The sequence below is a fragment of the Engraulis encrasicolus genome, chromosome 14, assembly GCF_034702125.1.
Source record: "Engraulis encrasicolus isolate BLACKSEA-1 chromosome 14, IST_EnEncr_1.0, whole genome shotgun sequence".
NCBI lineage: Eukaryota > Metazoa > Chordata > Actinopteri > Clupeiformes > Engraulidae > Engraulis > Engraulis encrasicolus.
In genome coordinates, this window is record NC_085870.1 from 4855201 (window position 1) to 4871752 (window position 16552).

At 43.2% G+C, this 16552-nt stretch overlaps 1 protein-coding gene and 1 long non-coding RNA gene across 2 annotated transcripts in view; one reads left to right on the plus strand and one right to left on the minus strand.

The window, feature by feature from the left end:
- The first annotated feature begins 993 nt into the window (after positions 1–993).
- The window catches only part of nab2 (NGFI-A binding protein 2 (EGR1 binding protein 2)), a 23339-nt gene continuing 7780 nt past the window's right edge, over positions 994–16552 (plus strand). Inside the window, exons 1-6 of the mRNA XM_063214829.1 lie at positions 994–1167; positions 2151–2879; positions 3917–4084; positions 10672–10805; positions 13009–13060; positions 13438–13558. Of these exons, the coding sequence (XP_063070899.1) occupies positions 1075–1167; positions 2151–2879; positions 3917–4084; positions 10672–10805; positions 13009–13060; positions 13438–13558 (1297 nt within the window). The 5' untranslated portion in view covers positions 994–1074. The remainder of the gene's footprint in view (positions 1168–2150; positions 2880–3916; positions 4085–10671; positions 10806–13008; positions 13061–13437; positions 13559–16552) is intronic.
- LOC134461999 (uncharacterized) lies at positions 1077–2206 on the minus strand. Its single transcript, XR_010037471.1, has 3 exons — positions 2148–2206; positions 1516–1545; positions 1077–1134 (listed from the first exon to the last, which is right to left on the minus strand). It is a non-coding gene; the product is annotated as an uncharacterized LOC134461999 (long non-coding RNA).

The window sequence follows — 16552 nt, forward strand, 5'->3', positions numbered from 1 at the left end:
AGTAAGGTGACAAGTCACTTTCTATGGTTTTGATGATCTTATTTTGTCTACTTTGTGGGCATGGCGAATTGTGTGAAATCATTCGAAATATTTCAAAAAGTTTTCAGAACAGCACACTGGTTCAGACATTCACAGTATGTTAAAACATGGCAATGTTGCCCATTGAGTTGACTGGAAGTGATCAAACAGCATTTGTTGTGCACTGGGATCAGTCACAGAGGGCATGTTAGCGGTAGCTTTTTATTCTTCATTATTCATGTGATGAAGACATTATGTTACAGTACAAGCCTCATAAGAAATGGCTGAGAAAATGTGTAATTATGTGTAACTTCCAGCTGCCTCACTAGGCTATAGACTATATTATATGTCGTCACACACTTTGTGATCAAACATTTATAAATGATAATGTCAACATGGACGGCTGTACATTGCGACAAAAAACTCTTGAAAAAAAAACGATTCCCCCCCCCCCCCCCCCAATAAAAAAGCATTTTTTTGTCCAGAAGGGCAAAGGAGCAGGCGCTTTAGCACCACCTCGTCCTTACCTGTGCACACCTATAATCCCATAATAATAATATAATAATCCCAAAATATGTCAATAACATGTTATGTGATTGGACAACTTGTGTGTTTGTGCTGTGTGTCAGTGTCGTTATGTTTGCTGGAGAAAAGCGTCAATGAAGTGCAATGTAATGTAATCATGTAATAATGTCATGGTATTGTGTTTGTGATGTGATGGGATAGCTTGTGTGTTTGTGCTGTATGTCAGTGTCGTTATGTTTGCTGGAGAAAAGCGCAAATGAAGTGCAATGTAATGTAATGTAATGTAATAATGTAATAATGTCATGATAAAAGGTTAAAATGACCATAAATATAGTTGTATCTTTTTTATAACTATATTTATGGTCATTTTAACCTTTTATTGACCACTGCACTTTATGTCTGTCCTGTGATATATGTTGTTGCTGTCTATATGACTGGCTGCACACCTAATCGCCCCTTCTGGGGACAATAAAGTTGAAAAGTTGAAGTTGAAAGTTGAAGTTGATATTGTGTTTGTGTGTCAGTGTGGTCATGTCTGCTCCGAGGACCCTGGGGGAGCTGCAGCTTTACCGCGTGCTGCAGAGAGCCAACCTGCTGGCCTACTACGATACCTTCATACAACAGGTAATAAAGTAATCACCTGCTGGCCTACTACGACACCTTCATACAACAGGTAATAATGTAATAATGTAATCACCTGCTGGCCTACTACGACACCTTCATACAACAGGTAATAATGTAATCATGTAATAATGTAATCACCTGCTGGCCTACTACGAAACCTTCATACAACAGGTAATAATGTAATCATGTAATCACCTGCTGGCCTACTACGCCACCTTCATACAACAGGTAATGTAATAATGTAGTAATGTAATCATGTAATCACCTGCTGGCCTACTACGCCACCTTCATACAACAGGTAATAATGTAATAATGTAATAATGTAATGAGATGTAATCATGTAATCACCTGCTGGCCTACTACGACACCTTCATACAACTGGTAATAATGTAATCACCTGCTGGCCTACTATGCCAGCTTCATACAACAGGTAATAAAGTAATAATGTAATAATGTAATCACCTGCTGGCCTACTACGATACCTTCATACAACAGGTAATAATGTAATCATGTAATAATGTAATGAGATGTAATCATGTAATCACCTGCTGGCCTACTACGCCACCTTCATACAACAGGTAATGTAGTAATGTAATCACCTGCTGGCCTACCTTCATACAACAGGTAATGTAGTAATGTAATAATGTAATCATGTAATAATGTGGTTGGACAACCAGCTGGCCTACTAGGGCGTACTATGACACCTACATTCAGCAGATAACATTTACGAAAATTCACCTATGAAAACTAACCATGTTAATGTAATAATGTAACAATTAGGGGTGTGTTCAAAATACTCGTATCTATATGGAGGCCTGAGTATCGATATTTCATTTGCAGTAAACAATGACTTCAATGAAGTTGCTTAAACTGCATCTGACAGTTGTCTCTTGCTATGCAGTAGGCCTACAGCTTTGTGGAGGCAGTGTTGTTATACATGTGCTACAGTTTTTACACCTGCTGTAACACCTTCCACCCACCAGGGCGGCGACGACGTGCAGCAGCTGTGCGAGGCCGGCGAGGACGAGTTCCTGGAGATCATGGCCCTGGTCGGCATGGCGACCAAGCCCCTGCACGTGCGGCGTCTCCAGAAGGCCCTGCGCGACTGGGCGGCCAACCCCGCGCTTTTTAACCAGCCTATCACGTCGTCCGGCCCGCAGTCTCACGGTGGCGGTGGCGGGACAGGAGGTGGTGCAGGTGGGGGCGGTGGAGGTGGAGGTGGGGGGATCCCACTCTTCAAGATTGACAGCTCGGCCGCTGGGGGCGCGGCGGGCGGCAGGAAGTCCATCAGCAACGGGCAGCCGGGGTCGCCGGGCGAGCGCGAGGACAGAGGGGCGTGTCTGACCCCGCTCAGGGACACAGGAAGTCCCAGAAGCCCTTGCTCTCAGGCCTCCCCGTCCCCGTTGCCGCCAGACACTCTGTACAGGGACAAGCTCTCCCCCATGGACCCCCACTGGCTCAGCCCCGAGGCCGAGGCGGACGACGAGCAGCTCAGCCCCCCCCTGCCGCCCCTCACCCCTCACCCTCCACGCTCCAGCTCCGCGGGGGGGCCCCCGACACCCCCGGCCCCTTCCTCCTCCTCCTCCTCCTCCTGCTCCGCCTCCTCCTCGTCCCCGTGGCCGGGCGGCGTGCTGGATGCAGAGACGGCGCGCGCTGTAGGAGAGAGCGTGGACCGGTTGCTGAGGACGCTGCCCCGCGCCGACCCTGGAGAGGTGAGAAGACACTCTGGGGCCAATTTGGCCCTCAATGTTATTGTAGATACGCTAAAGCAGTGTTTCCCAACCTTTTTCGTCTCATGTACCCCCCGAGCCTTTTTGTTGTGCCATGAGTACCCCCTAACTCATGTATTACTTCGCTTTTTCTATTCAAGTTCAAGTTTATCAAGTTCAAGTTTATTTAGCCATATCAACAGTATATATATAAAAAAAATCCAGTGTGACTATGCTCCATGCATTTCTTAGAATTACATTTTTCCAAGTACCCCCTGCAGTGTGCTCGTGTACCCCTAGTGGTACACGTACCCCTGGTTGGGAAACACTGCTCTAAAGAGTAGTGGTTCCCAAACTGGGTGTGGGCTCGCAGACAGAAGGGGCTGTTTGTGAATGAGTGTCTTACACGTTTTGTAATGTGTGGTGAAGGTGACGACGCTGCTGAGGCTAAATAAGAAGATGACAAAAAACCCTCACATTGTAAACAGAGTTCAATAGTAAAGTGCAAACATTTAGAGACTAAGTGCAATTCAGATTATTCAGGTGTTTGTAATGTGTGGTTAAGGTGAAGGCGCTGCTGAGACTAAATAAGAATTTTTAAAATCCTCATATTGTAAACAGAGTTCAAAAAGCAGTCAGGGCCGGATTAAGATGGCCTGGGGCCCCTAGGCTACAGGTTGCTGTGGGGCCTCCCGGATTAAGATGGCCAGGGGCCCCGAGGCTACAGGTTGCTGTGGGGCCGCTAGCTTCAGATTGCTTTGGGGCCTCCCGGATTAAGATGGCCTGGGGCCCTTAGGCTACAGGTTGGTGTGGGGCCTCCCGGATGAAGATGCCCTGGGGCCCTTAGGCTACAGGTTACTGTGGAGCCTCCCGGAGGACAAATGTTATGACAGTTTATGCAGTTATTCAGAGACCAAGTACAATTCAGATTATACAGGTGTTTTGTAATGTGTGGTTCAGGTGAAGACCCTGCTGAGGTTGAATAAGATGATGGTGGGCCACGTGTTCAGGTGTTTTCATGTGTGTAATGTGTGGTTCAGGTGAAGACTCTGCTGAGGCTGAATAAGAAGATGGCCAAGACGGTGGGCCACGTGTTCCGGCCGGAGCTGTCGGAGCACAGCAAGGAGGAGGAGATCCGCAAGTACAGCCTCATATACGGACGCTTCGACTCCAAGAGGAGGGAGGGCAAGCAGCTCACACACCACGAGGTGAGCGAACCACACCGACCACACATCTCATTTGTGTGTTGTTTAGCTCTCTCTCTCTCTCTCTCTCTCTCTCTCTCTCTCTCTCTCTGTTAAAATCATTGACCGAGTGAAATTCAGCATTCGTTGGGCTTTGGTTTTACTTTTAGTATTGAATTAACCCATTTTAGCCTAAGCCCTATTTGGGAAAAGGTGCCCTCTCCCTATTAAAACCTAAATATCTCAGCCTCCAAAGCACATAAAAACATGAAATAAGTTGCCCTTCATTTTGCACTAGAATGTGTTCATTCAGCTCTAACATACCCACATTTTAAATAAAACAGCTCAAATCTCAAGAACCTGAATGCAGCGTATATGTCGCTCCAGGACACAATGGGTTAAACAAGCAGCTCACGCACCACGAGGTGAGCGACTACTCATTTTATTTATGTGTTTAGCTTGGTGTGAGTTGTATGTTGAATTCACATAGAGTGAAATTTAACACTTATAGAGTGTATCTGGTCTTACTTTCTGAGTGTTGATTTTAATGCTTCAACTCTGGGGCAGCCGTGGCCTAGCAGTTTCGGAGTTGGTCTTTCAATCAGGGGGTTGGAGATTCGGATCCCACCTGACCTCCCCCTACACCTTAATCCATGGCTGAAGTGCCCGTAGCCTCTTACTGCAGATGGGGTCGCCGGCGGGCCTATTCACTATTTGCTGAAAATACTCAACTACATCATAACAACATTGCTATGACAGTACCGAGAGCCTTAAGTAACAGATTAAGACATAGCCATTACAATTTTGGTGACAGTAAGGTTATAACATAGGTGCTGCGCTAAGGGGTTAAGGCACCTAACCCCACATTGCTCCAGGGACTGTAACCAATACCCTGAACAATAATAGATACAAGTGTCGGCTAAGGAGGTAAGACAGGCAGCTCAGCCATCACGAGGTGATGAACATACTTTTTTAAAAACTGATTTTGTTAAGGTGAACACACATTTTAACTAAATGCCAGATGTATGCCCTTCATCATGTCTTACAGTTATATCAAATCTTACAGTTTCTTCTGTTTCAGACTTTCAGGTTTCTATCTTTTCCCTGACATGTTTCGACGGTGAGACCCTCTAATGAAGACAGAAATCTCACCGCCGAAACATGTCAGGGAAAAGATAAAAACAACAAAAGAAACTGTAAGATTAAATGTCAATGTATTAACCCCTTAGAGCCTATGTTATAACCTTACTGTCACCAGAATTGCAATGGCTACGCATGTCTTAATCTGTTACTTAAGGCTCTCTGTATTGTCATAGCAACGTTGTTATGATGTAGTTGAGTAGTTTCAGATTCTAACACTTCCCTAAGCACTATGCCACGGCTGCCCCTTAAACGTGTGTGTGAATGTTACCCAATTCCCCATGGGCAGTGTGTAGCCTACAGGGCAGGCCCTGAGAGAGGAGAGGAGAGGAGAGGGAGGCCTCAGGCAAGAGACGTTCAGTCATGCAGAAGTGACATGGCCCGTACTGAACTGAAGTGACGAGGCCAGAAGCGTAGGTGTAAACTGGATGAAACGACAATAACAGAGATTTTTTTTAAGTATATAGAGATATGCCAATGTAATAGGTTGCTATGGGCACCTAATAGGCGAGTACATTTAGAGTTTAACCCCAAAAAAATTGATACAAAAGGTATTTTTATGGATTCTATTACTATTGGACCTGCTAAATGACATACTAAAAATCTAGTAAAATCTGACTTTGGGAAATGAGTTTTTTCAACATGGCTGCCATAGGCTTATTATAAGGGCCAAGAGACACTCCAGGTGAATAGGCCAGAAAATGTAGCTTGCCGATATCACCATGAAACTTAATCCGGTGATTACTCACATATTTGTGAGAAAAAAATGTATTGCAAGTTTTCTGAAATGTTATGTTTTAATATGGTAATTGGACTATATCTAATTAAATATGCATTAAATTTCAAAATGCAAAACCTCAAAATCTGAAAAAGCCAAGCTCAAAATTACTCTTTTATTTTGTTTCTAGTAAGCCAGAAGATATCTTCAGAAGAGATTATGGACATCTCTTTTTGTTTTGTAGTAAATCTAAAAATCTTTGTGCAGACACACCTGCTAGCATTTTTTTTTTCAAAACATGATTATTTAACATCTCTCTTAGATAAACAATTGAGTTTTATGTGTCTCAAGTTCTTCCAGACATTCTTTGAGTCTGGTGGAATCATTCTTAGCATGTATCAAGGGCAAGGTCAGCTGTCCTCAAATCATAGCCTCTCCACAGAGGTATCCTAAGGCCTGGTGCTGGGACTCATATTTGCCATGTACACCACATCACTGGGCCATGTTATCTGTTCTCACAGCTTCTCATACTGCTGTTACACCGATGAAGCACAGTTACTTTGTGCCAGATGACTCCACGGTCACACACATTTCCGCTTGCCTCTCTGAACTATCCACAAGTATGAAGGAATGCAACCTTCAGTTGAGCCTCGCCCAAATGCACTGCTGGTGATCCCAGCCAAAGATTTAGGTTGCCATGATATCGAGCTCAATATGGATTCTGCTACTGTTGCCTCAAATAAGGCCACAAGAAATCTAGGTGTCTTTGTTGATGACCATCTATCATTCTCTGACCACATAGCCTCAGTTTCCCAGTCATGTCCTCTTTTTCATGCCCTAATTGAATACAAGGCCCTGACCCTTGCCTATGAAGCTACAACAGGCCCTACTCTGGCTTACTCGAAAGCTATGCTAGAGCCCTATGTCCTTTCAGGACATTGTCTGTCTCCAGTACCAACCGTTTCACCTTGCCCTCTACTTACACATGTAGTGGCTCCTGTCTATTCAGTTCAGCTGCTGAAAGACCCAAAATACCTAGTGACACCATGATTCATCACTGATGATGTGCCCTGACAAACAGTACATGGATATTGTCATAGCAGTAGTGTCTTTATCCACCCAAACAGCACTCCAAACAAACAGATCCTGAAAACATGTTAGTTCATGCCAATGTAATTATCATGTAGTAACCTTTATTTTTAAAAACTTTGATCTTGAAAATGACACCTTTCCTGAAGTCAGATTTTCCTAGATTTTTAGTATGTTATTAAGGACACTTAGAGGTAACAAAATCAGTTGAAAAACCTTTTGTATCAATTTTTTTGGGGTTAGGTCTTTTTTTTTGCATAGATGTACTCGCCTATAACATGACCAGGTTCCGGTCTGCCTAAAGGGGCGTGTCATAATACTCCTAGCATTGAATAGAACAGTCCTTAGGTCTGCCTAGGTCTGCCTAAAGGTGGATCCCCCCCCCTCCCCCTTGCAATAATAGAACCTGGAAACAATGGCCAATGAAACCTCTCTCTCTCTACTCTCTCTGACAATAACTTACAAGAAGGAAGGCTACAGCACGGCCAGGCAGGCACCCAGACAACAGCTGATGGCACATGTTTACATCAGTGCCAATAGGGGATTAAATGTTGACAATTATAACTGTGCTTAGTACTTGCTCTCTACAGTCAATTAATTAGCAATGGCTTCAGGATGAATAAGCCAATGTGGCTTTCATTTGAATTCATCTGCTTGATTAAATTTGTGAATGTGAGTCCGTGGGTGTGTGTGTGCGTGTGAGTGTGTGTGTGGATGTTCATATACTATGTGAATGTGTGTGTGTGTGTGTGTGTGTGTGTGTGTGTGTGTGTGTGTGTGTGTGTGTGTGTGTGTGTGTGTGTGTGTGTGCGCGCGCGCATGTGTGTGTGTGTTTCTGTGTGTGTGTGTGTGTGTGTGTGTGTGTGTGTGTGTGTGTGTGTGTGTGTGTGTGTGTGTGTGTGTGTGTGTGTGTGTGTGTGTGCCTCAGACATCTTTACCACACGACAGGCTTTAGGTTGTGCACCACTTCACAGCCTTGCATGTCTCACACATGTGGCTCGCGTGACTTTCCTCTCATGTACTGCACTGCCCTACAATCTAAGAACGCAGTAACTCTGAAAACGGCAAACTGAGAAAAAAGGCTTCAAAGTTTCCCATATGGCGTGACAACTGTGTTGTCGGTAAATTGGTGGTGACACTTCCTGGTAATGCTTGTTTAGGATAGAAATGTAATGCACACAAAAAAACAAAAAAAAAACATTTATGTGTCTTTTTGCCACAAAAAACAGAGTTACTGCGTTCTTGGCTGGTATTACTGCCACAAAATGGAGTTACTGCAGGAGTTACTGCGTTCTTAGCTTGTATTACTGTCTACTCCCAAACCAGTCCCATTGGAACGTGCAGCAGTAACTCGCCGACTTACTGCGTTTTTGTTTTGTACGACATAGCCTTTAAATACAACAAGCAGTAACTTTTTTTTGGTCATTTTTGCACTTTCAAAATGAGTTTTCTCCAAAACGGGACGGTGTTAGACCACCATTTTTTGACACAAGACAAATGAGGTAGTTTAAAACCCATTTCCGACATAAAAAAAACCCAACCATTTTGAGTTACTGCGTTCTTGTTTTGCACGGCAGTGCAGCGGTTCCCAAACTTTTTCACCTGCGCACCCCCTTATACATTTCAATGTGGTTCGCGCACCTCCTAAGCGAATATTTTGGTGTGCTGATGGCTACGCATGGATGCATGGATTCACTGCGCATTCACTGCACATTTTGCACAGTCGTTTTGGGGAATCCTCTTTTCCAATAGTCTAGGAGCTAAACTACACTTCAGATGGACCCTTCCAGCATACGATTTAAGTAAGGGTTAACGTTCGGCGAGAAGGTCGCTACCGTGGAATAGCAGCACGACAGAGAGAATCTTTAGACCCCGACGCGGAGCGGAGGGGTCTTGTTCTCTCTGAAGTGCTGCTATTCCACAAAGCGACCGACTCGCCGAAAGTTAACCCGCTTATTATATGGATATAGGGTGACTTCAGGTAATTTGAGCCATCAGCTAAAATGAGCCATTTAAGGTTTTGGGGTTCTAGCCCCTCTGGAAATGAGACCCAATGACTACAAAGTATGGGAATCTGTTGCCACAACAGTTCATTACATGTAACAGGGGATTTTATTGAGTTTTGATTGATATGGTGGGCGGGATACTTATTCCAATGAAGGCTGCACCAGAAAGTTGCATGGAATTTAGCATGGCACGCTAAAGTTAGCCAAATTATTATAAGTATTATAACTTACATATACCAGTAGATATACACATAAAAACAAAGTATGTTTTCTGTGTGGATGGTATGCACTATATTAATGTTTGTTAGTGTGGCATATTATTACCCTTTTTGGAAAAAAGTATGTTTATGGTGTTTCAACTGTTAGCTCAGTGGGTTAAGGTAATTTGAGCCACCACGTTCAGCTAATTTGAGCGACCATTATAATCAATGGGAGTTTGCCGCTGTTTGCTGCTGTTTAGCGGTAGCTAGCTCATGTTTGTGTACTTTTGGAGGAAAAATTAAGGAAGATGACAGGTGAAAAGAAATGAATGCAGATGAAAAGAGAGGAGACAGAAAAAGTGAAAAAATAGGATGAACACTGTCCAGAGACATGTGGCTGTACAGAATTGTGATTTAGTATGAAAAGGAATTATGAATAATTATGTTTTATAATATAATTCCAACACAAAATGATGAAATATAGTAGTTATTAATTATATATACACATTAAAAGTGCATAGATGGTATTTTGTTATTTTCCCAAGCGATTTACCAAAAAGCGGCTCAAATTACCTGAAGTCACCCTNTTAAATGATTCACACATGGCGGGGACATTTCTTTAGGCCTATTTAATGTTAAGATTGTTGCTGCGCAAAACAAAACAGTGCCGTTGTGGAACACCGCTAGGCAACAGCTAGGTAGCCAGGACAACAGGTGTAGTCTATCACAGCAGCTGATTAGAGTCTTGTTGAAAAGTCGCTTTAGCAGTGAAAAGTCTTGTTGCCATTGACAGCGGTCTGTTATAGACCAACCCGTCCGTTATCGAAAAATAACAGACGTGCGAACGTTGGGGAGCCCCGTTGAAATGAATGGAGCATTCGACCGATGACGTCACACCATATAATAATGCTGGATAAAAACTCAAATATCCACCATTACAGCGCCCACAGGGGTTCAAAGATGGACCTTAGTTTCTGTTTCCCAACAAAGGTGACAGAACAATATTATTTTCAAGGTTGAGACACGGCGATAACTACCAATATACAGTAAATGCCAAAGGTTTGTCTTCTCCCATCATATCTTTGTGATTGCATCATCCTCACCAGAAGCCTTGAAACCGTTTGTGTGGTGGTTTGGTGGAGAGAAAGGCATGTCAAAGTTGCTTTGCTGTGGTGGCATGATGTAATGCAGTGGTCTCTCTTTCGGCCCGACCTCCCCTCCTAACATCTCTCCCCTCTCCTCTTTCCTCTCCTCCCCTCTCCTCTCTCCCCTCCTCTCCTCTCCTCCCTCCTACTCTCCTCTCCTCTCTCCTCCTCCTCTCCACTCCTCACCTCACCTCACCTCTCCTCCTCCTCTTCTCTCCTCTCCTCTCCTCTCCTCTTCTCCTCTCCTCCTCTCCCCTCCTCCTCTCCTCCTCTCCTCTCCTCCTCCTCTCTCCTCTCCTCCTCCGTTGACCAGATGATCATCAATGAGGCAGCTGCTCAGTTCTGTATCCGTGACAATGCCCTGTTGCTACGGCGCGTGGAACTCTTCTCACTGGCACGACAGGTGGCCAGAGAATGTGCCTACACTACCTCGCTCAAGCACTCCAGGTGAGACCACCTCACCTGACTTACAGTACTCTTGCTCTCTTTTATATCTTTATGGCAATCTCTCTCTCTCTCTCTCTCTCTCTCTCTCTCTCTCTCTCTCTCTCTCTCTCTCTCTCTCTCTCTCTCTCTCTCTCATTCTTACTCTGCCTAGCTGCTTATACTATCATGATTTCATGTTGAATAGTATTTCACCCACACATTTGGAAAACGTGTTGCATTTTCTGTTGTTGTTTGTGCTCAGAGTGTCTCATGAAAAGTGAAAATGAACAGGGTGGAATCGTGTACAGCATAGAATCATGAGGAATAAAGTTGCACCCTTGCATTGACCAAACTTTACTATTGCTGTCTCATTTAGGAAAACTTAGACAAACACAAACAGTAATTGAAAACATACTTCCAAGATTCAGAGACAGGTTGAATACGATCAACATTTTTGAGCATCTCATTTAGAATTATAAATACATACGTACGTATGCACTTATTATAGGCAAAGCAATGCAAGGCAATTTTAATGTATAGTGCATTTCATACATAAATGCAATTCAATATGCTTTACAGAAAAGTGAGATAAAATCAAATCAAATCAAATCAAATTAAAACGAAAGCAATAAATAATCAATAAAGCATAATTTTGTCACTGCAGCATCTCTACCATCCATTCACCTGCCTGGCAGATACCACCCCACAATCACATCTTCTAAAAGCATACACAGTAAGGCTGCACGATTATGGAAAAAAATCATAATCACGATTATTTTGGTCAAAATCGTAACCACGATTATTAATCACGATTATTGAATTTCGCAGATTTTTTTGAAAATTATAACAAGATAAAATATAACCAAGAATGATTTATATGCGGGATGAGCAAAATAAAATGAATTGTAATAATCTAAAGGCAATAGTATGAAACTTAGGTGGACAGATTTCTGGCCAGAAACACCAGCCTGTCAATATGTTCTGTCTTCAAGGACGCTCTCAAAGGTAGGTCACTATTGCCATGATTAAATCACGATTAAAATTTCGACTTTATCACGATTTTATCAATTTATCACGATTTTCGATTAATTGTGCAGCCGTAATACACAGGGTCCCAGGCGTGTGGCCAGAGCTCTTCTGCAAAGCCCTGTCTGTCACACACCACATCACCTCGCAGCGACAGAAACGCAATCTCACAATGATTCAGTCTGATTTATGTTGTTTATGTGGGTTGGCATTGTGTAAGACAGCATTTGTCATTACGGAGGCTTCTCCCAAAAGCAAGAAGGTTGGAGCGTGGAGTGAATTACCTCTTGTGGTGTTCTGACATGACAATTATACGGCATTCATCTTGATAAGTGCTCATTAGTGACCTGATTCAGAGTATTGTTTTTGTAATGTCATCCTCTTTCTTCTTGTTTTTACTTCTCTTCTTTTTTAGGATGTTATTCGTCCTAGTTTTCTAGAATGATTATATATGTTCTTTTCTTTTTTTAGATTTCAGTGATAGCAGCACATATTATTTCATCAACCCTCTTCGCGCGTCCCTGCCCCATGATTCATTTCCCCCTCATCTCATATCCACATGTGCTGTATGCTGCATATCATCACCTGATCAAAAGCAATAAGCAGAAGCTCTCTTCAAGTAACACACCAAAGCCTTTTTTCATTGCCCACTATACTGTTGTTTATATTATGCCTCCGCCTCCTATGGAAGGAGCTGGAGCCTCACTCTTCTCCCATCTTCTCCCAGACGTTTGTGCATCTGTGTGTCCCTCCATCTGTGTGTCCTGGTGTACGTTCATCACACATATACAGTAAACTGTATGTTCACTGATGGACTCTTGAAGGCATTAGAATCAACAATCGGACTTCGAGTTCTACCTATTTTCATTCTTTGCTGAATTTTTTTTGCAACATTTGAATTGTGCTCTAATGGCTGATGACTTGGAAAATTATGATGACTGTCATTTATATTGATTATTTGGGGAAATCAGTGAAAAATGTAATTTGCATAATAATTTGGAATACAATGTAGTCATGCCAGGAGCAATACAAATATCGTTTCTGACCTCAATCATGCCGCTTGGGAAATGTTAATTGTTATGCTCTTGGTCAGACCAAGTCTCGAAGAGTTTTGAAAGTCGACGATAATCAGACTAGACTACATCTTCTTCCACACTTTGTAAGTTCACTCTGCCTGACACGCTGTTCTCCTCCTCAGGACGAGCTCAGATGACGGGGCTGTGCCTCTGCTGAAGAGGAGCAGGCAGGAGGTGGGTGCCATACTATGTACACTACCAGGAAACTACACCATGGGTGCGTTCCAATATGCGACCTTGCCTCCTCCACTTGTGCTTGTCTCCTCGTACCAGGAAGTAATATGTCATGATGACATTACTGACAACAGCATTATATTTCAATATCTTGCAAAAGCTCAATTGTAGAGTCTTTTTCTCATTTGCAATTGGGATGGTGAATGAAAAACAGTCCCCCAAAAGTTGTTGTGGCTAGGCTGACAGCTGGGAAACTTTATCGTTTTCTCCACGGAGGAGGGGCCAGGAGGCGGGACGAGGAGACAAGCACAAGTGGAGGAGGCAAGGTCGCATATTGTAACGCACTCATAATCTCTTCTTTTCCCCCTTTTACATAGGTGGAGTCAGACATTTCTCTCAGGGGCTTGGAGGGGTCAGAGGTCATCTCCCGCGCTGCCTTGAGGTCTGCTACGGATGAAGACAGCCTATCGGGCGAGAGCATGGACAGCCTGAGCCAAGGTGGGTAGGGCTGGGGACCACTGCAGTTTCCCTTCGATTTGCTCTGCTTTGTTTCAAACAGAGGTGTCAAAAATAAAAGCAAAAGTTCAAAAAAAGAAACACAATTCACAGGTAACTTTTCTGGGTAACCAGTAGACCTGTGTACTTGTCTTACGATCAGCTGACTCTGGCGCTGGTTGGATCAAGTTTGTTGTGGGTTCTTGTTAGGTTTTTAGTGTTTTTCAGGAACAACAGTCTGTCTATCTCGTTATGTACAATGGCATAAATGGTGTAACAGCTATGCAATATCATGTTATCATGCTAGTTTTGTAGTTACACTATGAATTTACTTTTACCTTTGACACCTCTGGTTACAAATGCTTCCTCGGGAGATAAACGACTACTGTGTAAGGTCTATGTACTCACATATGCCATCATCAAACATTTTGTGGCTCTTTAAATGTTAATATCACAAATCTCCATCATCATTGTTCACTGTACACGTTAGAGAAGTCGACTATGCTCCTTCGGCTATACTAGGCACACAGTAATTCCATCATGTCACAAACACAATAGAATCGCTTCTGATTTACACTTTTTAAAAAGCTAACCTTATATTTCAGACATATTGCTCTGGGACCATAGACACATATATACTATACACTATATAATAATTCCACATTTTCAGTTACATTCCTCACCGATAACGATAGAGACAGCGAGACTGTCGAAGTTAGCATCGTTAAAGTACCATGACTAGCGTTCTAATGGTGCAGAGTCTTTGAAGTGAAGAATAGCAGGGATTTGACATTGCACCACTAAATGCATATCTATACAACAACAGTAATTTAGTAGACTGGATGTGTTTGATGATAAATTCTGGCAAATGACTGCCAGACTGTCACCAAGTAAGGCATGTCAGGTTCAGTGCCAGTAAGTTTTATGTCTCCTCTAAAGCGCCACGTCTTTCATTAAGTAGCGAGGCTCATCAACCAGTGTTGCCAGATTGGGCTGTTTCCCGCCCAATTGGGCTGCTTAGGATGGCCGTGTGTGGGTAAAAATGGCATTTAGCAGAAAAAAACGCCCAATTTTTGCCATAGAAATCAAAAGAATTGGGCGGGATTTTGTGCTTCTAGGCGGGTTTTGAGCATTTTTTGGGCTGGAAATCATCAGCCTCATCTGGCAACCCTGTCGTCAACTCGGTTGACAGGGAGGCTTCAACCCATCCCCCTGTACTGTACAGTAGTGTAGTGGGCGCATCATGCCACGGCGTGTAGGAGGCCTCATGCCAGCTTAGCAGTGCGGGCGTGTTGCTAGCGCTGGTGGCAGCATTACAGAACAAGCATCAAGAGCACAGCACAGGGTGGCAGATCCTTCACAGTATATTTCACAGTGTTGTAGAGTAGGACCAACTACAGTATAAGATTACTGAACAAGTGCATAGTTGAAAAGTCAGCGTAGAAGCATAAAAATAATATAGTTACACAGTTATACTGATTAAAGTGATACTGTACCATTTTTGGAAATAAGCTCATATTACACCTCCCCTTAAAGCCAAATATTTTGAGTTTTATCTTTCCCCTGTACTTTCAACCGTTCTCTGAGTATGGCAGTGCAAAGTTTACCTATGAGACCAGCTAGTGGCTAGTCTAAGGAGTAGCCTTACATGATTAGTCTTAGGAGCTAGTCTAAGACTTAGACACCAGCTTAGACACAATTAATTCCTGCAAACCGAAGTTTACTTTAGGCTCTCCTGGAGGGGATTTGTCAGATTTATACAGCTGTTTGAATTTGAGTCTAAGTGGAAAAGGACAGTTTGAACTACTTTAGTGTTAGTCCCACATCAATTCGTTAATTAGTGTCCTGACAGGGGGGGATATTGACATCTACGTGGTCGTCAGAGTGAGTCATTGTGATCACCATACTGTGTGTTTGGTCTTCCTAAAGATTGAAACTCACTGATAGAGAACTTCAGAGACAGACCAGCTCCTGACGACTAGAAAAGGGACTCTAAATCATGATGTTGCAACCCAGCCTAAGGCTCAAAAAATACTTAAAGCAGACAGACAGCCAGACAGAAAGACAGCCAGCCAGCCAGCCAGCCAAGCAGAAAGACAGACAGACAGACAGCCAGCCAGCCAGGCAGACAGGCAGGCGGGCAGGCAGGCAGACAGACAGACAGACAGACAGACAGGTAAACCGACAGACTGACAGGCAGACAGATAGGCAGGCAGGCAGACAGGCAGACAGCCAGCCAGACAGCCAGCCAGGCAGAAAGAAAGACAGGCAGACAGATAGGCAGACAGGCAGGCAGGCAGACAGACATACAGGCAGACAGACAGTCAGACAGACAGTCAGGCAGACAGACAGGCAGGCAGGCAGACAGACAGACAGACAGACAGACAGACAGGCCATCTATTTAGCTCGGTGAGACAGACACATTGATCGGCTCAAGAGTCTGTGTGATTTCCACTAGTAGTTTTTAACTGGAGCATGTTCATTTAGTGAAAGGGTAGACCAGAGACGTTCTAAAAGGTTATAATGAATAATTAAGACATTTAGGCAGCTCAGATGCAGAGCTACACATACATACATACATACATACAGTACAGGTCAAAAGTGTGGACTCATCTTCTCATTTAATTAATTCTCTTTATTTTTGTGGCTATTTACAGAACTTAGTACATTTTCAGGGAGGGCATCAAAACTGTGAATGAACACATGCATAATTTTGTGTGTAACAAAAAAAAGAAAATATATTAAAAAAATAAAAACAATTATTTAAAAATATATCAAAAAATGCCAAACAGTGACATCAACACAGCAAAACTGAGGGCCCCACATGTTTCAACAAGCTTATTTTTCTGTCTATTTTCAAGTAAAAATTCCCAGTCAGTCGAGTCGATTTTAATTGATACAAGCAATACAAGAGAGATTTTCTTGATCTCCTAATGGGTCAGCATAGCTGGTTATCTAGGTGAAACAGTAAAAAGTGAAAAAGTAAAAGTAAAAAAC